At 41.4% G+C, this 23,522-nt stretch overlaps 1 protein-coding gene across 14 annotated transcripts; it reads left to right on the top strand.

Annotated features, from left to right (window-relative positions):
- Positions 1–2,067: 2,067 nt before the first annotated feature.
- Positions 2,068–14,661, top strand: LOC136536438 (2-oxoadipate dioxygenase/decarboxylase, chloroplastic/amyloplastic). Of its 14 annotated transcripts, none has more exons than XR_010779087.1 (12): positions 2,068–2,424; positions 3,386–3,535; positions 3,639–3,851; positions 4,459–4,580; positions 4,790–4,953; positions 10,131–10,285; positions 10,476–10,631; positions 10,933–11,209; positions 12,183–12,246; positions 12,413–13,787; positions 13,865–13,919; positions 14,155–14,661. XR_010779087.1 is itself a non-coding variant. In XM_066528758.1 (7 exons), the coding sequence occupies exons 1-7, from the start codon at positions 2,239–2,241 to the stop codon at positions 10,572–10,574; spliced, it is 1,089 nt and encodes a 362-aa protein (XP_066384855.1). In that variant the 5' UTR covers positions 2,068–2,238; the 3' UTR covers positions 10,575–10,711. The 14 variants fall into 14 exon arrangements, 1 of the variants encoding a protein (XP_066384855.1); XR_010779086.1 differs by having other exon boundaries at positions 14,065–14,661; XR_010779089.1 differs by lacking the exon at positions 13,865–13,919 and having other exon boundaries at positions 12,413–12,519.
- Positions 14,662–23,522: the final 8,861 nt, after the last annotated feature.

Below are 23,522 nucleotides of genomic sequence, written 5' to 3'. Positions count from 1 at the left end.
GAAAATCGTTTCGGTTTTCAAAGGATGGATGACAAGGTTAAGGACGGACTAGCTCTAAGTGTTGTTTGGCATTGGAAAGACACTTAAAGTAGTTTAGAACTTAGTTTTTTTCCTTTGGCCATACTATTAAGGGGGGTATGAACTAGTAGCTTGACCTAAGTGAGTCTAATGGTTTAGATGTGGTGCACACTTATCAAACTTAACACTAGGTAACTCAGGGTTTGCCCTAAGATTGATTGGAGACAAACTCATTCATGAAGATATTGATTTAGAAGTGAATGGACTGCTGATATAATGACCAGACGCTGGTTTGGTAAAGACCGGACGCAGCAGTGCGAGTCCGGTCAGTTCATCTAGTCAGCATCAAAAGATAGACTAAGACCGGACGATGAACAATGATTTGCATCAGACGCGCAGACGATCGCAACTATAGCAGCGAGGTCTCGGCTCTATGTAGGATCGGACGCTGGACAGGAAAGGACCGGACGCTCGGTTTGCGGAGTCTAGTCAACATCAGTAAGCATCCAGAGAGGAAATTTGAAGACCGGACACGTCCGGCCATGAAGGACCGGGCTCGGCCCTGCGTTCGGTCACTCTAATGGTCAAGTCTGATAGCCTGGCGTACTGTAGCCATTGGCTACTGATCGGTGTGTCCAATCACGAAGACGTGCGCGTCCGGTCACTTCAAAGTTTGCTGAGTTGGATAGTAACGGTCATATTTTGAATGGGGGTGTATAAATACATCTACTCGTCCAATTCAACACTCTTGCCCATTTGTTCAGCTGAGAAAACCATTTGGTGTGTAAGGGAGAGCAAGCGCCTAATGGGGTTGCTGAGATTTGCTAATCTAAAATTAAGGACCTCATTAGTGTATAGAGAGTAGCAAGTGTGCATCAACTCTTCTTATTAGGTTTGGTTGGGTCAAGTGAGAGTTTGTGCTTGTTACTCTTGGTGATCGCCATCACCTAGACGGCTCGGTGATGATTAGAAGTTTGGTGATCATCCGACGGAGCTTGTGATGACCCAAGTCGTATTGTGAGCGGTTGTAGGCGATTCATCGCGACGGAGTGTCGAAGAATCAGCCCGTAGAGAGCACTTGATCCTTGTGTGGATCAAGGGAGAGCTACACCCTTGCGCGGGTGCTCCAACGAGGACTAGTGGGGAGTGGCGACTCTCCGATACCTTGGAAAAATATCGTCGCATTACTTTTCCTCTCTTTATTTTGAGTATTTATATTTGAGCAATTCAATTCATATCTTTACATTCTTAGAGTTACCATGTTAGTATGATTAGAACTTAGGGTGCAAAACTTTTGTGCGGTAGAACAATAGAAACACTTCTAGACACAAGGGGGTGAAATATGCTAAGTGTAGGGTTTAATTATTGTAAGAAATTTAGAATTAGCCCAATTCACTCTCCTCTTGGACATCTCGTTCCTTTCAAAACTTTCATTAAAACAGTACACACAAAATATATATATTTCATATCAACAGCGAAAAAAAACGAGGGTCGTGCTGACGTACCACGGACCATGTTTGGGCCAAAGAAAAGATTTACTATACCATTGGCACGGCCGACATGCCTTCCGTGCCTAGAAGGCATGACCTGAAGCAGCACGAAGTATGAGAGGGCCGTATTGTGCTGGCTTGCCCCAGCCCAAGTCCCACCTCTACATATGATAGTGATGACGTGGATATTTTTTTGTTATTAATAAGGGATGATATGAATAGCTTGCACGAAGGATTGCCGGTTAGTAGTAGGGTTTAGCTTTACTAGATGTTAGGACGTACCAGCTCATCCTGCTTAAAACGCTTTGACTAACCACGATTCGGGCCTTCCACGGTTCCACTTCCAAGGCCCAATATTCCAGCTCAGCTCAAGTTTGACTGATACAATCTGATCCCACTTTTAGGCTTTTTTTTAGTGGCTTGGAATGGATAGACTCGTGGGCTCGTCGTGGCAGTAGCACAAGTCCGCTCGCAACTCCAAATCCTTCCTTTCCACGTCATCCGGCCGTCCGCATCCTTCCTTCTCCATGCTTCCGCTGGCTTCGTCCCCGTGACGACTTGTCAGCCGCACTAGTACACTCTTCTTCATCACCCCGACGCCCGGAACGGCCGCACACGGCACACGGCACACGCATTGCTTGCAGCTTGCTTGTCGTGCTGAGCCGCTCCACTCCTCTTCCCCCGCTGCTCGCCTCTCGATTCCGCCTCATCGCGTCCGTCCGCGAACCCCATGTCCACTGCGACCGTGACCCTCGCCGCCGCGCGATCCCCGGGTGTCGCGCTTCTCAGCTTGCGCCGCCGCGCCCCCGCGGCTGCCCCCCTTCGCTTCCCCGGTCTCCGCGTCGGCTCCGGTTGCCGTCACATCGCTATGGCTTCCGCGGCGCATGCCCGCGCCCCCGCCGACCCGCTTCCCAAGGTACGACCTCGACGCAGGCACGCACGCTTTTGGTTTCTACTAGGGCCCAGAACGCACTGTTTTTTTAGACAGAAGGACGCACTGTTTCTCTTGAGAGTGGAACGCACTGTTGTTAGCTTGTTATTGTCAGAGGGACTGTGATCTCAGATGTCAAATTGGCGAGGCGTTAGACATAAGTACAATCAATTTCGTCGTACCATAGGTCAGCACCATGGAAGGACATTGAGGGGGACAGGCGACCAGACGGGTGCTTAGTCGTGTTCATGTGCACCCAGCAGAGATGCCGAAATTGCATTGCCTCAACTTCGCCACACGGCTACTTGACTTTTGTGCCCCATGAGAGTCAGAAACAAGAGACGTCGTACAATTATACAAAGGCATCCAAAGTAAAAGCCTCACCTGAGGCATGGTATTTTGCTAGCCGTGATAATTAAGTCCAAAGGTTGTTCCACGATAAGGATTTTTTTTTATCTTGAAGATGCAAAACGATTAGCTGAAGATGTAAATGTAGACTACAGAGTGTAGACCTACTGTCAATGGTGGAACTCAAAACCTGGAATAATTTCGCGATAAAAATAATGTAAGTCTAGACTGAATGTAATGGCTACCACCTCCGTACTCTGCTACTCTTGTAACTGATCTGCAGTGTTCTGCAGCTCCAATGCAGTGAAAAGGTGGGGATAACTCCAACCACCGCGCCCCCCCCCCCCCCCCCCCCCCCCCCCGCGACTTAATGCATAGTTTGCTCACCCTGATGTCTATATACTGTTCAAAACAGATAGTAGATGTGGCATAGGAAAAAAATTACTTATATGACAATAAGATAATTTCGGATTGTAAAATAATCACTCTTTTCCTCCCACCTCTATGTACACCTTTTGTTTTTTCCTGTGTGATTTATGTTTTCTTTTCCAAATTTTATGAGGGGAATTGAGTGACCCTTAAGTTCCTTGTATTTCAGGGTGCTGATTTATTTTTCCGGGCAGTAATCTCGAACATGGAAAAGGTTTATTTGAGCAGGAATCCTACAGCCAAAACCATTCTGGAGCTTGTACAATCTTATGATGGTGATCACATTTGTTATGATCACCTTGCTTTCCGGACATTTGGAGTGAGCACTAGCATAAATTCAGCTATATGTGTTACATAGTGTGAAATCTTGATGTATTGATTACTGTAAAGATAAGTAATGTTTTTATCTGTTACAATTGCAGGTCAATGGTTATGGTATAAACTCACTTTCTGAATTTTTCACTGATTTTGGTTATTTACCTCGCGAAGAACTCAGATTTCCAGCTAAAAAGCTTAGAGCACTATGGTTTTCCCCGCCCACCAATGGTGGCTACTCTGGAACTGGTACATATGGACCTTTACCAAGGATATTCATTTCGGAACTTCTTGTGGATGAGTTGACTACTCAAAGCCAGGTAAATGCCTTTCTGTGTCACTTGATTCACCCATTTTTTTGGTGAAATGGATCACAATGAAGAATTGCGCAGTTCAACGACAATACTTATGCTAAGGGAAGGATTTTGAAATGGATTCACATTTCACAACGACATTGCATGTTTTAGGGGAAAAATAGGGGTAACCAAGAAGTCAAATCTCCCATATTGATTACAGTTTTGTTTAGGACTAAAGTAACTCTTAAGGATTAAACGATTAAGCACGTTTCGGAAGGTTAAAATTGCTTCCTGGGTTGCCATGCCTTTTGGATGTTTCTGTGCTTCAAGTGGATGGCAGTGTGGCATGTAGTGGCTAATTGCTGATTAGTCAGGCTAGGGATCTGCTCCGCCTAGGCAGGTATTATATATTTTTTATATGCTATTAGGTGATAAGAACGTTAATCATGTATTCTAGTTTGAAAATCTGACCATAATTCAAAATTTCAGATATGCTGTCATGCAAGGGATATGATATTGTTATCTGATAATAACTGCAGCTAGTCTTGCTTTATTTTGATCCTTTAGTCCTTTGCTCTTGCAAATTTCTTTTGGTTACCAAACAAATTCATCAGATTGTTTGTCTGTACAGGAAATTATACATAAGTACATTAAAACTTCTGGCAATGGAAATAATCATGCTGCTCTTGCAAGTACTTCTGGGGAGCTAACATGGGAGAAGCCCATCTATTCAGATTTCCAGATTTTGTCTAGGTACAAGTTTAATGACTGTTTGAGAACTGAAGCATATGTTGTTAACACATAATTATTTGAACAAATTAGTTTTTCATTGCAAATGATGGAAGACAGGAAGTTATCCTTTTGTTCATTTGTTTACTGGTGTTTCTGATTCTGTCTTTTGTTGTTTTGTTTCTTTACTTCATTGGTGTTTTCACTTTCTCACTCTTGTTCTTGGACACCAGGGAAAGTGAATATGCTGCATGGACTCTTGTTAATGGCTATGCACTAAATCATGCCACAATTGCCACCCATCGCCTAGAATCAGATATCAGAAATATTAATAAGTTCAACAAATTTGTGGAGGACAATGGCTTCAAGTTAAATTCAGAAGGAGGGATTCTGAAAGGTCAGCTGTTGATATCTGTTCCACCCATATTATATTCAGTAGCTAGTGTCACCTGATATAGCACCTTTAATTTTTTATGCTCTGTTTGATTACACAAGTTTTGGAAATCTACTTTGCTGGGAGCATTACAGATCACTACATTTTCTGATACTTTAATTAGTAGTATAGTTTGATCATGTTGAAGTACCCATGTGTTTTTGGGCATTAGCGGAGCCAAGATGAGCACCTCGGGGGGGGCTAATCAATAGAGATTTAGAACAAATGTCGAAGATTAATTTCTATGGTAAATATAAAGGAAAATCACTCTCACAGGGGGGGCTGCTGCCCCGCCCCCCCCCCCCCCCCCCCCCCCCCCCCCCCCCCCCCCCCCCCGTGGATCCGCCACTGTTTTTGGGGAAATAAGTACACATGTATCCAAACTCCAAAGTAGGTCATTAGCTCTTGCGACGTCTGGAAATAATAATAAATTTTTAAGTATGTATCTGGCCCATCTATTCCATGTGTTGTATATGTGTACACATCAAGACTAATGGAGATTGATCTTCCCACAGTTGGAGTTAAGGTATTTAAAAAAAAAACTTAAAGCGTATGCACCTAAGTCATACTGTCACGCGCCTAATTCACGGGGAAGGTTTAGAGGTAGAATTGGGGGATTAGAGGGGGGGGGGGGGTTAGGGGGAGGAACGGCAGCCCTAGGGCTGGCCGCGCCTAGAGAAAGGGAGGGAATGGCGGCAGCGGCAAGCGGCAAGCGGCAAGCTGCAGCTGGCCTGGCGGAATGGCGGGCGGCATGGGTGGCAGCTGCCGTCGCCTGCTGTGGGGAAGGATGGCGCGGTAGGGCGGGCGCGTGTGGGAGAAGGAGAGGGAGAGAGGGAGATAGAGGGTTTTACCCCAAACTATTCTTGCTTAATTCCAAAAGATACATCTCCTTTTATATTTATAGGGAGGACAACATAGCAGGTCCCAAGCCCTGGTAAAGGAGGAGGGTTGCGATAGGCGTGGCGAGCCAATGTTAAATCTAGCCATTCTAATGGAGATGAAACCCGAAAGAAAACCGTTGGGGCGTAACCCTCTTAGCGACGCGCCATATCGGAACCCGGGTATGGTGTTAAATGGGCAAGGGCCGGGTCGGCACCCCCTTGGTGATGCGCCGTGTCGCGATCTGGGCATGGTGTCAAGTGAGCAAGGATCGGGTCGTCGCTTCCTTAGTGGCGCGCTACATCGGCGCCCAGGTGTAGTGAAAAATGAGCAAGGGTCTTCACATCTGAGTCGACGAGTGCAAAGGGTAAGGAAGCTAGTCGAACCAACTAGGATCCGTTTAGGTAGTTGGAATGTAGGGTCGCTTACAGGTAAGTTAAGTGAATTAGTTGATACCGCGACTAGGAGGCGTGTAAATATATTATGCTTCAAGAGACTAAATGGAAGGGTCAGAAGGCGAAGGAGGTGGACAATATAGGTTTCAAGCTTTGGTACACAGGGACATTCGCGAATAGAAATGGAGTAGGAGTTTTGATTGATAAGAGCCTCAAGAATGGTGTGGTGGGAGTGAGAATGCAAGGAGATAGGATTATCTTAGTTAAGCTTGTCGTTGGTGATATGGTCTTGAACATAATTAGTGCGTATGCTACCCAAGTAGGTCTCGATGAGAGTGTTAAGAGACAGTTCTGGGAAGACTTAGATGGCCTGATTAGAGCTGTACCTAGTAGTGAGAAGCTTTTTATAGGAGATCTTAATGGGCATATAGGTACTACAAGCGCAGGTTTCGAGGTAGTTCATGGAGGTTTTGGGTATGGTAGTAGGAATCAGGAGGGGGAGGAAGTTCTGGACTTTGTGGTAGCTTTTGACCTGATGATAACCAACACTTTCTTTAGAAAGAGAATCTCATCTAGTGACCTTCAGTAGCGGACAACACTCTAGCCAGATTGACTTTGTCCTCGCAAGAAGAAAGGACAAACAAGCATGCTTGGGTTGCAAGGTGATACCAGGGGAGTGTGTTGTTTCTCAACATAAGCTTTTGGTGCAGACTTTTATTTTCAGGTGCGTGCCCGTAGGGATAAACAAGCTAAAGATTGAAAGAACAAAGTAGTGGAAACTGAAAGGGGAGACGTCAGAGGTATTCAGGGTAAGGGTTATCAAAGAGGGCTCTTGGAAGGAAGAAGAGGACATAAACAACATGTGGGAGAAGATGGCAACCAACATTCGGAAGGTGGCCTCAGAGGTGTGTGGAGTAATCAAACGAAGTGGAGGCGATGCTAAAGATACTTGGTGGTGGAACGAGAAAGTCCAAAGGGCTATTAAGGAGAAGAAAGAATGCTATAGACGCTTGTACCATGACAGGAGTGTGGACAACATAGAGAAATAAAGGTGGCAAAGAAGACTGCAAAACGAGCTGTAAGTGTGGCAAAGGGTAGAGCATACGAGGATCTTTACCAACATTTGAGTACGAAGGAAGGAGAGAAAGACATTTATAGGATGACTAGGGTTTGTGAGAGAAAGACAAGTGACTTCAACTAAGTTAAGTGCATTAAGGATGAAAGGGAGCATCTCTTGGTGAAGGAGGATGAGATCTGACATCGATGGCAAGAGTATTTTGACAAATTGTTCAATGGTGAGAATACGGACACAACATTTCAGTTGGATGACTCTTTTGATGACACCAATAGGCGCTTTGTGCGGAGAATCTAAGAATCTGAGGTCAGAGAGGCGTTGAAAAGGATGAAAGGAGATAAGGCGATGGGACCGGATGGTATCCCAATCGAGGTGTGGAGATGTCTCAGGGACATAGCTATAGTATGGCTAACCAAGCTGTTCAACCATATTTTTCGACCGAACAAGATGCCTGACGAGTGGAGGAGAAGTATATTGGTATCGATCTACAAGAATAAAGGGGATATTCAAAGTTGTACTAATTACCAGGGAATTAAGTTGATGAGCCATACTATGAAGTTATGGGAGAGAGTTATCGAGCATTGCTTGAGAGCAATAACGCGGGTCTCTATGAATTAATTTGGTTTCATGCCCGAAAGGTCAACCATGGAAGCCATTTTCTTAATAAGACAAGTTATGGAGTGGTATAGGGAGAAGAAGAAGAACCTACACATGGTTTTTATTGACTTGGAGAAGACTTATGATAAAATACCAATGAATGTTATGTGGTGGGCTTTGGACAAACATAAAGTCCCAACGAAGTACGTCGGGCTTATTAAGGACATGTACAATAATGTTGTGACTAGTGTTTGAACAAGTGATAGAGACATGGATGACTTCCCGATTAGGATATGACTACATCAAGGGTCAGCTTTGAGCCCTTATCTGTTTGCCTTAGTGATGGATGAGGTCACAAGGGACATACAAAGGGATATCCCTTGGTGTATGCTTTTCGCAGACGATGTAGTGCTAGTTGATGAAAGCCGGACATGAGTGAATCAGAAACTGGAGTTATGACGGGAGACTTTGGTGTCCAAAGGTTTTAGACTCAGTAGAACTAAAAATGAGTATATGAGATGTGACTTCGGCACTACTACTCGGGAGGAGGAAGATATTAGTTTGGAAGGTCAAGTAGTGCCTAGGAAGGATACCTTTCTATATTTAGGATCAATGCTACAGAGAGACGGGGATATTGATGAAGATATTAGCCATAGAATCAAAGCAGGGTGGATGAAGTGGCGCTAAGCATCTAGTGTCCTATGTGACAAAAGGGTACCACAGAAGCTAAAAGGCAAGTTTTATATGACGGCGATTAGACCTGTTATGTTGTATGGTGCAGAATGTTGGCCTACGAAAATGGAGGTGCTGTATTATCTCATTAGCTGTCAGGAGGTGCTGTATTATCTCATTAGCTTGATCACATAATGGGCACTATTCAGGATAATCAAGTCCTTGGTGTGCCAACTTGTCAGCTGTCCAGCAGCAGTTCAAGGCTAACCTATTGAAAAATTTGCATCTTGGAGGCACTCAGGATTTCCAAACTTACTTCCAAGGCTCAAACTTCACGCCAGTGAAGAAACGTGCATAGGTCGATTTGCAAGAAAAATCACTATCCAGTGGTGTTGATCCTCAATTTCAGGATTGAGCTGCACATCACTCGCTAAGTCCAAAACGTGGAGGTACTCCAGCAGTGCCTCAGTAGATATACTTTCTGATCTCAAACCCAACATTAGTAGTTAAAGCCTCCTGGACTGTCCTCTTGTTAGCAAACCGCTTCGGAACCAAAGTCACCAAAGAGGGTGCAAGATCACTTAAGATTGATCATGTAGCCATCTATCAGTCCAAAAGAGCGTTCTCTCGTCATTGCCTACAACAATATCACAGGAGTGCCAAATGTTGCTGAGGTGTTGGATGCACCTGTATCTTGTTCTGACCATGGTTGGTCTGGCTGGGTTTTCTCCAACCATAACCACCCTCATATGTATGCTTGAATTGTGTAAATAGTCCAAAGGATCAGTGTCCTTGCGCCCCAAGTTTTTGCATTGTTCTCATAAAGAAGAGCTAGCAGGAGGACTGTATGTGAGGCCCTCTCAAATAATTTGTGGATCTCTGATATCCAAGGTGCTCTAACTGTGGGAGTCATATCAGAATTTCTATCTCTATGGGATTTGATCTTGCAGCCTGGAGTCACAGATTATCATATCTGGCGTTTATCTTCAAATGGCCAATATTCAGCAAGGTTGGCTTACAAAAATCTCTTCCAGGGAATGAGTTCTTTTCGGCCTTATACTAGAATTTGGGGAACCTGGGTTCCAGGAAAATGTAAATTCTTCTTATGGTTGGTAGCTCATGATCGGTGTTGGATAACAGACCGTTTGGCAAGAAGAGGGCTTCCTCATTCTGATAGATCATAGATGTCCTCACTGTGGTCAAGCTGAAGAATCTATCAACCACTTGTTCCTGTTTTGTGTTTTTACAAAGAGAATTCTGGTTCTAACTTCTACAGGCGAGCCAGATTGTTAGTAGCATGGTTTTGTGTTGTTTGTGTGTGTTTGTAAGGGCTTTTCCCTTTTTTTTTTCTTCTTAATACAATGATACACAGCTCTTCTGTGTGTTCGAGAAAAAAATTGTGTATAAGCATATCTTAAAATTTACTGCATGAAGTATACAAGTTCTTTTTATTGTTATTCCACATATTGTAGAGAAGCTAATTTGCATGTTTTTTTTTCTGTGTCTATGTTTATGATCAATAGTGAGTCCTGATGGTCTCCTTCAGCAAAGTTCAACAGTAGCTGATTCATCATTGTTTACGTTTGCTGATGGGATAACTGAATCTATTCCTCGATCATACATTGAATTTGCTGAACGCCTCCTGCTACCACAGTTCAAAGATTTGCAAGATGAAGAGGTTTGCATCATTTTCTCACTGATTCACACTGCTCTTGTACATGACACTAACATTGAAAAGCATGGCTTAGAATTTTGTATGACACTAACAGTATGATTCCCTGAAGATCTCTTATGCTTTATTCAGTTACTCTTTACCTGCATCAGATGCCTTATCTGCTACTCAAAATTCCCTTTTGTAATTTCTGTAGGTGAAAGAATACCACAGGCGTGATGGTTTTGAGGTGGGCAATGCGGACAAGATATTCGAAAGTACATCGAAGGATCAGCTGACACGGACATCTGCATAAACAGTGAACTCTAGATCTATTGTGCAAATGACCCAATGTGCCTCTTGGAAGTGTGAGGCATGTATTGTGAAATAATTGTACCTACTTGAGTGAAATAAAACATGAGAATCAATAAAAAGTAACTGTTTTTTATTCTACATCTGTTGAATCTAAAGAGAGAATTAGTTACTGTTTCTCTTCCTTTGGCCCTACAATCTTTCATCATCATTAAATCCATGTCTAGGAACTTGGGTGTTCCAGAATGAACATGGCACATGCAGGATGACTAGTTTTGTTTTTGTTAATTTCTGTTGTTTTGTGTTGCGCATCCTAGCACTTATGGTTAATGTATTGGGAATCCTTGGAACTGTGAAAGCAGGTGAGCTGCCATGCCGGGGTGTGCACTTATCTTTCAGTAAGTATTCAGTAGGTACTAGGGTACTACTACAGTATAACTTGGCGCAAATCGTCAGAAAGGAGACCCAGCGAAGTTCATAAAAAAGGGCAGTATTAGCAATTGACAGATCTTTGTTAGCATATGCTTTATCTTTCAACTGAATTGACAGGATTTTTCTTTGCAGATGTTTGTCCTCAGCCGGAGTATGGTTTCCTGGCATTCATATTTCATTAATTTTGTGCCTACTTTGTCACGCCAGGTACATGTTCAGTAACTAGTACCTACTTTCTGGGTTCAATGAAATGTGTACAACACTTGCTGAATATGTATAGTTGATGATAAGTTGCAGTACGTGGTTGTAATATAGTTTATAATCAATAAATACAAAGCATTCAATTTCATTTTCTGTGATAAACCTTTGGATGCAACTAAAATGTCACCAAACGAAAAGCAGAAAAGTAAATTAATGCATGACCCACAAAGCTTTTTAGTCTAGCAAGTTGGGGTCTGTTAAGAAAAACAAAGAAAATGAATCACCCAAAAAGACACCCATTAATTTAGTAGAGTTCTTGATTCTTGGTGCTAGCGAAGAGTCAAAGAAAACCAAAGCAGCAGTCTCAAAACTTCGCATTGATCCATTTGTCCTTGAGATCTCAAGGGCGTCCCCAGCATTACGCCGTTTCCTCACTTGAATTTGGTAAAGTAGGGCTCGCGTGCAGACATGGACCATGATTCTAGCACCTGGCATGTCGAGAAAAGAAAAGGAAAGAATTCTGGAAGAGGCACTGCTTAAACAAATATGCTAAAAGGTTGCTTTAGTTGTCCGTTGCCCTTCTGCATATATAGTATTCCACCAGCCATTTCTCCTTTGAGGGATCTCTGTTAGCATTGTTTCCGTACAATACTGCATTAGGAATATTATTGTATTTTCATATAGCAGCATGTTTGTCCAGTTGCTAGGATATATTTTGCATTAGGGGCTTTGTTGTTGCTTGCAAACATTTCAGACTATTAACATGCTCAATCACCACCAAAGGAGAATTGCTGACTTTTCATTTTGGGAGAAAAATCGAATCTAATTTCCCTGTTCTATACTATAAGGACCCCTTTTTCTTTCTTACTTCACCCAGTTACCCACTGTAAAGAAACTCTTGTGTTATCCATAGTAGCAACTAGCAACCTGTAAAGCTGTCACTGTCCATCTGCTAATTTATCCATCTACTGATCTACAGGTCTACTCAGATACCAGAATTCGAAGCCTAAAGGCACTATCCAAGCCGTGGTCCAAATCCAACGGTGAGCTCATAAAGCATCATGGATTTATATGATCCAAACGTTACATATGCCTTTCAAGCTTTCAGATCATGCATGTACATGTGTGGAGCAAACCGGTTTGCTGACATTTGTGCGCATAACATGGTTGCAAGCTGAGGTTTGTCGCATCCACTTATAACAATTCCAGGTTATCCCGCTCAGAGAGGAGGAAACGCAATGCTTTTGTGAAGCTTCCTTGTGCTTTCTGGTGCAGTTGTGCATGCGAGCTTCTGAAAAGGTGTCAGCTTAGTCCATGTAAGTGAACAAATTCCAGTTGGGCACTACTTTTTATAACCATGAAAGAATTTAGGTGCTGCTGATGCAGAATGAAAAAAAAACTACTCTTAGAACCCTAAAGTAGAGAGCTTAATGCTGAATTAGATTTAAGTAATGCAGATTGTATGATTCTCCATTTGTCGCATCCAAAAAGATTGGGACCTAACACCACTGAATTAGCCAAGTTGGTTCTTTGTTTGAAAACGAGTTTAGTTCAAATATCATTGAGAATATAGTTGATTAAAAAACCCCATAGAGTTGATCGTTTGGGACCATTTAGATTTGATATCGTAGGCACAAGAATTAGTTGCCATTTTCCACTTTGAAGTTAGCATATACAAAACTTGAGTTTAAAGGGAAAAAAAGCAGTTAGCCAAAGTGCAGAATAGGCAGACACTGAGACTGAGAGTCAATCCTAATCCATCACAATGCTCACGATGTCTTAATCTTTAAGATTCTAGAGACATGGTTGCGAGATGGAAAGGTTAAAGCGAGGATTCTGCGTCTCTCGGATAGCAATGCAGAATCAGCTTTGGCTGGCTTCAGGCAATGCAGTCTCCGTCCGCACGCAGTGAGGCGGACAGCAGATGAATTTGGGGGACTTTAGCAGTGCGATTTCCTACCTGTACACTTTACTGATTCTCTGGTCATAGCTTATTTGCACTCCTAGATACAGTAGTAGATTCCCAGCTCCGGCTTTAACCTGTAGGTTTTGCCCCACTGCCTATATTTTAACCAAAACTATTCACAGGTTGGATAACAACGGATTAGCCTTTGTTTCCATTGACGAATCAATTTAAGGCACAGGCGCTAGGATTAAGTGGTGCACCCGGGAGTCTCCGCAGACTACTGGAGATCTTAATGATGCAACAGTTCTTGGCAATAATATTTCCCGTACACTACCTACCATTGCTGGTGACCGGCACACCCTTTAATTAACTATATATTATATTATATAGTATATTACTATACTAGTAGTAGCACCTAACAAGGGAGGTTGATGAGACCGACGTGTATCTTTCTAATCTCGCTCATTTGTAGGGGTAATTTGTTGTGAGTGCAGTGTTTTATTTTAGGTCAATACGCTGTTGAAGTTGCCAATAGCTACCAATTCTCCAGGAAAAAAGGAAACTACAGACGGCAGTTTCTTTCATTTAGCAGTGGATGATTTCTCACAAAATTCATGTGTTCCAAACCGTGGATGAAGCGGCAGATAGGCGTGCCCATGCCGGCCTTGTCATCAAGAGGTACGCGGCGGCAATCTGATCCTGATCTACCTCCACCTTCAGTTGACGAGACGTCCACTGGTGAATATTTGATTCAGTGACAGGCAGCGGAGACGCCCTCAGGATCCGCACCTCTTGCCTAGTTTAGTCTGTGTAAGATTCCAACCCATCTCCATGGCCTAGTGATTGCCATTAGTTTAATCCCATCGCTGAGGTGCACCCCTCGTTGGCGGCCCTCATTCCCCTCTTTTTCTGCCAATGGGAAGTGAAGTCACTCCATCGCCTTTGTGTGATGTAGAAAGGCACTTTGTACTATCCACCACGTCCCCTCCTTTTCGGCCCCCGGGCACCTCTCTAAATCCTCTCATCTGTGGCCGTCCGTCCACAGACCAGACCACAGCTGGGATCCCGATCAATGGCGTGGCATGGACGCAGCGGCGATCGGAGGCAGCGCTTGGGGGTGTTGCAGGAGGAGGCCGGTGACGCGGAGTGGGGAGGGTGTGGCGACAGCGGGAATGGAAGGAGCAGCGAGGTGATCACCTGATGGATTTCCTACAGTGGTAGGCAAGTCTGATTCTTGGCTGATGTCTTCTTACACACAATGGCAAAATATTATATTTTTTCTGTCCCTTTTCCGGTTTTCCCTTCTTTTGGGGGACTGGAGGCTCACGTCGATTTGTTCAAAACAGCAGTTTGAGTGTGACAGGTGATCTGTCGTGTGTCTGGAGTAGTGTCGTGTGCCATGGTGCGTTGTGTGTGTGTGCTGGTCTCAAAGGATATATGTAAACAGAGTCTGAGAGGAATGGGTTGTGAGAGGGAAACGAAAATGCATAGTTTGAGTGTTTGATGAATAATTCTCGGCGTTTTGTTCTGTTATTAAATGTGTCTTCCATCTTTTCTGCTTCGAGATTTCGTGTCTGTTCATGTTCTCCTCGCAAAAGAAAAGGCGTTTGTTCATATTCTGATGTTGCAACCACCGGCATGGCATGCCTCAAAATAATTTGAGTTGAAGGGACACTTTTGGTACCAGTATCACTGATAACTTGAGTGGCTTATTAGGCAAACAATACCCACACAAAAAACTGTCACGCTTCTCTTCTGAGATGAGGTACGGTAATTTTTGTTTATGGCTCGACAGCGCTATTTTTTTTCCCAAACAGCATCTATATATCTACACTTTGTGAAAGGCCTTATGACTTGGGGCTGCAATTCATGCGACAATGCCCTGCTCATGTAAAAGAGTCCAAAAGCTCCACAGGCAATGATGTGATTAATTGATGATACTCAAGTGTAATACTAGTAGAATCGTGAGTTATATATGAGCTGAGACACTCGTGTTTTCTGATTTGGTTGGTAGTACAAGTTTCTGCTGGGAGGGCCTAATCATGCCATCTCGGTGTGGTTCCACGAGCAGGTTAGTACCGCACATTTTGCTCAGGTCGAAAGCTCAGCTGGGCTGCCGTTTCATTGTAACCTCGACTGTGCTTCTTCTCGTGGGCCATCAAATTATGACTGTAGTGGGCCGAAGTACATTCGTCAGAATTCTTCACTTTTCCTATCACTCGAAAAAAATTCCTAAGAATTGGAAAAAGTTCTTTGTAACTCACAACTATCGTCGTAGCCTGATTTTTCTCTTCTAACCCTAAAACAAGAAATCTTACTCCCGACCTCTCAAAACTGCTCAAATTAGCTCGCTACCCTTGTTTGAAGTGCTTTTAAACATAGTTTGTCTCTTTTTAGTTAAAAAATCCGATAACGTTTAATAAGGTTTTAAAACCATATATAAAGGTGTTTCTAAAGTTCCGAGAAAAATCCTAGAGATAGATTGGTATACGAATAAATGAATATTCATAGCTCGTGGGAATATATCTGGACGCCTCAAAGAAATAGATTAAGCTATAGAAAAAATGGAAAAAAAACATCCTGAAATTCTAGAAAAACAAATAAAATATTCTAATCGATGTCTGAACATATTTTGAAAACATTTTGTAACAAAAAATGCGAGACACAACTGGCATGGATGCATAACATGAATGCATTTAACATTAATGTATGTTGCATATCATATTGTTGTTGTGCAAAGTTTTAAAAACATGTTCATATACGTTGATTATAATTTATGGTTGGGATCTTCCTAGATATTTTCTCATTTTTTCTAGAGCTAAATGTAATATTTTAAAGTTTCTGGAGACACCTTCACGAAATTTGATTATTTTCTTGGATTGTCGTATCCCAAACTATCTCTAAGATTTTCTGTTTTGGAATTTTAGAAGTTTAGAAACATTTCTGTTGTTTAAAAACCTTGTCACTTGATTTTTTTAACTAATAAAAGACAAAACTACCTTGTAAACCACACCAAACCAGGGCTAGGAGGTACATCAAAATGGTTTAATTTTGAGAATTTAGGGGGTCAGATGTCTGGTTTTGAAGTTCGAGAAGAACTATTAGACTAGATTGATAGTTCAGACTTCAGAGAGATAGAATGGACTTTTTCATTCCTAATTATAAACTAAAAAGGTCCATGGAGCAATAAATGATGTAATTCTAGCCATCAACCCATTTTTAGTTCGATAACATACGATGTTGAAACGTCAATGATTCTATATTCCTTTTAACCTCTATACTCTATATAAAGTTCTCTAAATACGCACTAAACTCTGAGCAAATGGGGCGAAACACAATTAATGAAACAGATACTAATCTTACTAACATTTTAGATACCATGAAAACTGCAAGCAAGACTGCGTGAGATGATTGACCTTATATATAAAGTTTTCTAAATACGCACTGAACTCTGAGCAAAATGGGCCGAAAACACAATTAATGAAATATACTAATCTTAATTCTAACATTTTAATACCATGAAAACCGCGAGCAAGACTGCCTGAGATGATTGACCTTCTTTTGGCACAAATTGGGGAGACGAAGAAATTCTTTCTGTACAACTTATCAGGGGTAAGCTTTCGGTGAGCATCTGCCTAGAAAGGGAATCTTAAAGGCTGAAAAATACTTGTTTCTGTTTGCTATTTCTGCAGCTTGTAGTCAAAAGGTATTACTGGATTTATGTGCGCAGCAGTGTAATAATACTGCAATTGCTGGAGCCAAAAGAAAAAAGAGATTCAGATCCAGACATGATATATGAGAAAAAAAACATGTATACATACCAACGAAAGAAAGAACACACACATGTACAAAGAGAGAATTGCTATTTATGTAACCGTGTGCACAGTCTATATATAGGCGCACATCCTTCGTGATGCGCACGATTGCCCCCATTAAACAGAATCTTTTCATAATACAAAAATTTAAAACACAATATCTCCTAAATCGTAAGTCTGATTCACAATTATTGTTGAAGAAAAATGTGCCGAAAGAAATAAGATCCATGAAGGTTATGTTTTGCCAAAGTTTTTAAAAAGTGTAAAAAACAGACATAGTTACACTGTGAACATAGTTGCTACTTGATTAAGTGTGTAGTTATAAAAACTATTGTATACGGAAGTAACACATAAACACCTACACATTGCACCTAAAATGTAGTTGTATTAGAGATTACTAATTAACTATAATTTGGTTTATTGTGTAGTTGTAACGCAAAATATTTTGGTATAAAAAATAACATTATAAACAAAATATAGTATCGGGGTTATGATCCCCGGGTGTCTAGGCAACGATTAGTTAGCATGCCGAGTGGCCCACGATACACCAACTAGCGAAGGGCCAAACGATCGAGGTCCAGCTAAGCCAAGCGGACCAGGCTAGATGCCAAGGACGGGGTCGGCCAAGACCTCTCTCCTCTGCCTTAGCTGCACGTCGCACAAAGGGTCCACGACCTGTCCGCCATCCTGACTCCTAGGAGGAACGGAAAGAGGCCGAGCCCAGCCAAGCGCGCCCGCTCTGACAAGAGCAGACACGCCACACTAACCCCGCAAGGACCGAGGGGACAACAGTTACCTCGGTCTGGTCAGACGCCATCCCTACGCCACACAGCACAGACAAGACAACACTACACAACAGTGACGGCCAGTATGGTGACCCGCTGTTCAAATACGGTCCAACACGATATATGTACGATTCTACCCACTACCGGATGGGATCCACGACGGAGGCCTTAACTTAGAGGCCATCCAAGATAGCAGGAGCCACGATCCCAGAGCTCGGGGTCATGGCCACTGACTCCACAAGCTAACTAGGCGATCGATGACCTGGGGGCGGCTACCAACTCCTGTACGATGCCCCTAGGAGAACAGGAGGCAATGACGAAGGCCATGATGGAGACCACATAGCATAGGATGGATGGCGAACCACCATCGTGCCTACAGTGCCGCCATGGCCGGCACAGTAGCACCACGCCACACCTTACCACGACGTGGGTACAAGACTATGACGACAACCACACCCAGACGTGCTCCACAAGATGGCGTAGCTTGCAAGCCAAGTTAGCTAGGCCCTCCCTTAGGCTCACGACCCCTTGGTCGGGAGAACCTTCTTCTTTGTACATGCCTTGGCCCCGAACTCTATATAAGGGCACCCAGGGCACCCATCCTAGCATCTTCTTCACATTCTTCACCACCTCCGGATTCCTGAAGCTTCCCTTTAGGCAGTTCATCTCCTAGCTCTAGCTCTCCTACCTCTTCCACCATTCTTGCACCTCCCATTGTAAGAACTTCAGAGCATTCAAGTGAGGAACACGCATTCGATCATCTATAAGGCTAGACATAGGGCTCCGACCTGAACCAGTATAAATCCTTGTGTCTTTTGGATGCTACCATCATCTTCCTAGAGCAGCATGACAATCGTATAAGTTTACTAGTCCGGTTTACAAAGCACCGATAGTTGGTGCGCCAGGTAGGGGATAGTCACGTACTCTCGTTTGTTGGTGGACTTGCTCGCGGAAGGGCCCATGGCGGCCACATCCGTCACGAAAACCACAAGTTCATCGGCGTCGAAGGGCTAGCGCTCGTGTCCGCCTTTGGCCGTGGCCCAGACCTCCGCCCTGGAGACATGGACCCATGGCCTATGGCGGACACACTCTCAGAACTGCCCTTAGTGGCAGCATGCCAGAGTTCACCTACATAGGGGGGCCGTACCCTCTCTCGTCCCTAGCCATGACCTGGTCTTTCGCCTAGGAAGCCAGAGGCCTATGGCTCATGGAGAGCTCACCCAGGGATTGGCCTCAACCGGCCACATCCTTTTGGGGAACCACGAGATTATCCACACCAATGGGTCAACGCCTGTTGATGAGATTATCCACCCTCTCTCGTCCCTGGCAATGGTTTGGTTTCAAGTTTGCACACATGCATAAATATGAAATTTGTGGGAGTGTTAGCACTACTAAGTGATGCTAAGTTGTATAGAATAACCTTTGAAGCGTGATACCAATCAGAGTTGCACTTTTAACACCATCCTTAGTATCATGAGTAGCTAGACAACAAAAATACTAGAAACCCCATGAGATCAACATTATAAGCAAGGTTCTAGTTTTTGTTTGAAAAACACAAGTCTAGCTACCAACCTATGCATGCTAGTTATCATATCATCATTCAAGTTCTATTACTAGCATACAACACACAAGCATGTATATCAAATTTAAAAACTTATGCAATGCAAGCAAGCACATGAATATGCACATATCAAATGCAACCAATCAAAGTTCATGAGCTTGCTCCCCCTACTTGTGTGCTTTTCTTGTCCAAGACTTTTGATCCTTTCACTTTCCTCAATGTTGCTCCACTACAAGATTTTCGGTCTACTGCAACGCCGAAGAATTGCAACGTAGAAAATTTGGTTGCCAGAGATTGTTGTATTACAACCATTCTAAAAAATGGTAGCGATACATGCCTTTAATACAACGGTTTTCAAGATGTTGCAAAGCTCTGTTGCATTTGGTGGACGATATTGCAATGGTGAAAAATGGTTGCAGTAGACTTGATTTTGGTTGCAATTGTGTGGTAGTACTGCAACTACATTTACGTTAGTTGCATTTGGTTTTGACTATTGCTACGGTTTTTTTGTGTTGCATAAAATTTGACAAGCGTTGCAAATGCTAGATACTTAATGCAACGAGAACTCTTGGAGGCGAAGCAAAAGTGGGGGTCAATTGCAACCTTTTTTGGCAGTTGCAATATACTTTGATATTGTTGCAAGTGCTAAATTTTATTGCAACGAAATCTATGGGGTCGAAGCGAAAATTGTGTTCAAGTGCAACGATTATTTTTGGTTGCAATATACTTTGATAATTGCAACGAATTTAAAACTTAAAAAAAAGTATGGAAAGAAAAGAATTGGGGACGCATATATTAAAATTAAAAAGTGCTCCCCATAGGATTCGAACCATGGAGCTCTGGTTCAGATAAAACCTTCTCCACCACTGCGCTATGTAGGTGTGTTCGTTGTAACTCAGGTTTTAATTTATTTGATATGATTGAAGACCTTATGAGTTATAAAACGCCCCAACCCTGGCCCCATCTCGGCATCTCCGTCCTTATGCCTGGTGTCTGAAACTTTCTGTTAAGTAGTAGTTGCTGTTAAGTACTTGATGTTAAGTATGCGTGGATGTTAATTAGTACTTGAAGTTGTACCAGGGTGGTTGGTCACTTTGTTAGCGATAGTAAATGCCTGACCGTGCACCATCGGTCACATGCACTACGCCAGATTCGTACAATAGGAACGGGGACGTTTTTACTGTAGGGGCGGCTGGGGTTGGGGGCGCCTTTACAGTGGGCGTCCTCGGGCCCCAGCAGCCCAGCCGCCCCTACAGATGGCACTGTAGGGGCGGCTCAATCACCAGCCGCCCCTGCAGTGCCCAACTGTAGGGGCGGCTGAATCACCAGCCGCCCCTACTGATGGCGCACGAATAAATAGCAGCCAAAATTTGAAAGGTTCAAATTTAGTCAAATAACAAGATGACCAAAATAAAAGTTGTAGATCTTGATGAGTTGAACAACTTTTGTATTCATCACTTTTACATCTGAAATCATTTAGGGTTTGAAAATTTGGTTTGAACTTGTCAAATTTCAAATTTCAAATTTTAAAATGTGTAAAACATTGTCACATCCAAGTTTGATCAAACGTAAATGCTGAAGCATGATTTTAGAAATTTTTAGAAAAAAAAACATCACATTTTAAAATGTGTATGTGAGACTACATTCATGTATGTAAGACTACATTTATGTATGTGTGTTTGAAACTACATTTATGTGTGTTTGAGACTACATTCACGTATGTTTGTGTGAACAATGTGTACTAAGAATTTATCAAATTATGAAATTACCAAAATAAAAGTTGTAGATCTCCATGAGTTATTCAACTTTGGTATTCATTACTTTTTCAATTAAAATGATTTGGGGGTCTCAAATTTTGGTTCGAACTTGTCATTTTTCAAATTTAAAAATTTGAAAGGTTCAAATTTAGTCAAATGACAAGATGACCAAAATAAAAATTGTAGATCTTGATGAGTTGAACAACTTTTGTATTCATCACTTTTACATCTGAAATCATTTAGGGTTTGAAAATTTGGTTTGAACTTGTCAAATTTCAAATTTCAAATTTTAAAATGTGTAAAACATTGTCACATCCAAGTTTGATCACACTTAAATGCTGAAGCATGATTTTAGAAATTTTTAGGAAAAAAAACCATCACATTTGAAGTTAGTATGAGGAAGAACAACTAGTTACAAAGTTTACCCACAGATTAAAAAGAGAAATCACACTGTTCTAGATGATCATTACATGATCATAGTGAACAGTGTGATTTCTTTTTTTAATCTGTGGGTCAACTTTGTAACTAGTTTTTCTTCCTCATACTAACTCCAAATCTGATGATTTTTTTTCCTAAAATTTTCTAAAATCATGCTCTATCAATGTATTTTGTTGGTTTTGTCAATATATACATATGAAAAGTTTGAGCAATTTAAATTTTGAATTTAAAAAAAAATGCAACTTCAGACAAGATTTTGGTACCCCAAATGATTTCAGCTGAAAAAGTGATAAATACCAAAGTTGAATAACTCATCAAGATCTACAACTTTTGTATTGGTCATTTCTTCATATGACAAAGTGATAATGATATTGTTCACAAATGTGACACATCTCTCGTAAGGTTTTATAAACTATGTGAGACATGTGTAAGAGTAGTGAACAATGTGTGCTAAGAATTTATCAAATGAATAAATGACCAAAATAAATGTTGTAGATATTCATAAGTTGAACAACTTTGGTATTCATCACTTTTTATGTTGAAATCAATTTGGGTCTCAAATTTTGGTTCGAACTTGTCGTTTTTCAAAATTTCAAATTTGAATGGTTCAAATTTTGTGAAATGATAAGATGACTAAAATAAGAGTTGTATATATTAATGAGTTGAACAACTTTGGTATTCATCATTGTTTATGTTGAAATCATTTTGGGTCTCAAATTTTGGTTCGAACTTGTCATTTTTCAAATTTAAAAATTTGAAAGGTTCAAATTTAGTCAAATGACAAGATGACCAAAATAAAAGTTGTAGATCTTGATGAGTTGAAAAACTTTTGTATTCATCACTTTTACATCTGAAATCATTTAGGGTTTGAAAATTTGGTTTGAACTTGTCAAATTTCAAATTTCAAATTTTAAAACGTGTAAAACATTGTCACATCCAAGTTTGATCATACTTAAATGCTGAAGCATGATTTTAGAAATTTTTAGGAAAAAAAACCATCACATTTGGAGTTAGTATGGGGGAGAACAACTAGTTATAAAGTTTACCCACAGATTAAAAAGAGAAATCACACTATTCTAGATGATCATTACATGATCATAGTGAACAGTGTGATTTCTTTTTTTAATCTGTGGGTCAATTTTGTAACTAGTTTTTCTTCCTCATACTAACTCCAAATCTGATGATTTTTTTTCCTAAAATTTTGTAAAATCATGCTCTATCAATTTATTTTATTGGTTTTGTCAATATATACATATGAAAAGTTTGAGCAATTTAAATTTTGAATTTAAAAAAAAATGCAACTCCAGACAAGATTTTGGTACCCCAAATGATTTCAGCTGAAAAAGTGATAAATATCAAAGTTGAATAACTCATCAAGATATACAACTTTTGTATTGGTCATTTCTTCATATGACAAAGTGGTAATGACATTGTTCACAAATGTGACACATCTTTCGTAAGGTTTTATAAACTATATGAGACATGTGTAAGATTAGTGAACAATGTGTGCTAAAAATTTATCAAATGAATAAATGACCAAAATAAAAGTTGTAGATATTCATGAGTTGAACAACTTTGGTATTCATCACTTTTTATGTTAAAATCAATTTGGATCTCAAATTTTGGTTCGAACTTGTCGTTTTTCACAATTTCAAATTTAAAAGGTCCAAATTTTGTCAAATGACAAGTTGATTTTAATTTTTGAAATTTAAATTTTTTTCAAAATTTTAAAGGTTCAATTTTGTAATTTTAAACTGTGGTAGTTGTTTTAGTTATTGTATATGTAAATATATCTATAAAAAATGAATATAAAATTTTATATTGTATTACTTATTATTTACATGTGAATAATTTATTTTGATTTAAAATTTTAAAAAAAAATCAACTGTACGACGGCTTATAACCTCAGCCGCCCTGGTGGCTAATTCAACCCGGCCGCTGGGCACTGGAAGCTATAATTTGGGCGAAATCATTTACAGACGCCGTCAGGCTGCTCGCCCGCTCCGCCCGCGCTCGCCCGCTCTGCGCCGCCACCCGCTCGCCGGCGCTCGCCCCAC

Source organism: Miscanthus floridulus, chromosome 1 (genome assembly GCF_019320115.1).
Source record: "Miscanthus floridulus cultivar M001 chromosome 1, ASM1932011v1, whole genome shotgun sequence".
NCBI classification, from domain to species: domain Eukaryota; kingdom Viridiplantae; phylum Streptophyta; class Magnoliopsida; order Poales; family Poaceae; genus Miscanthus; species Miscanthus floridulus.
Note: the sequence above shows the minus strand (reverse complement) of the source record. Positions and strands in the feature narration are given on the sequence as shown.

Excerpts from the sequence above, each read along its gene's own strand:
- LOC136536438 (XM_066528758.1), top strand. The coding sequence starts at position 2,239 with ATGTCCACTGCGACCGTGACCCTCGCCGCCGCGCGATCCCCGGGTGTC. Across the intron at positions 2,425-3,385 it reads CCGCCGACCCGCTTCCCAAG|GGTGCTGATTTATTTTTCCG; the intron begins GTACGACCTCGA and ends CTTGTATTTCAG. Across the intron at positions 4,954-10,130 it reads AGAAGGAGGGATTCTGAAAG|TGAGTCCTGATGGTCTCCTT; the intron begins GTCAGCTGTTGA and ends TATGATCAATAG.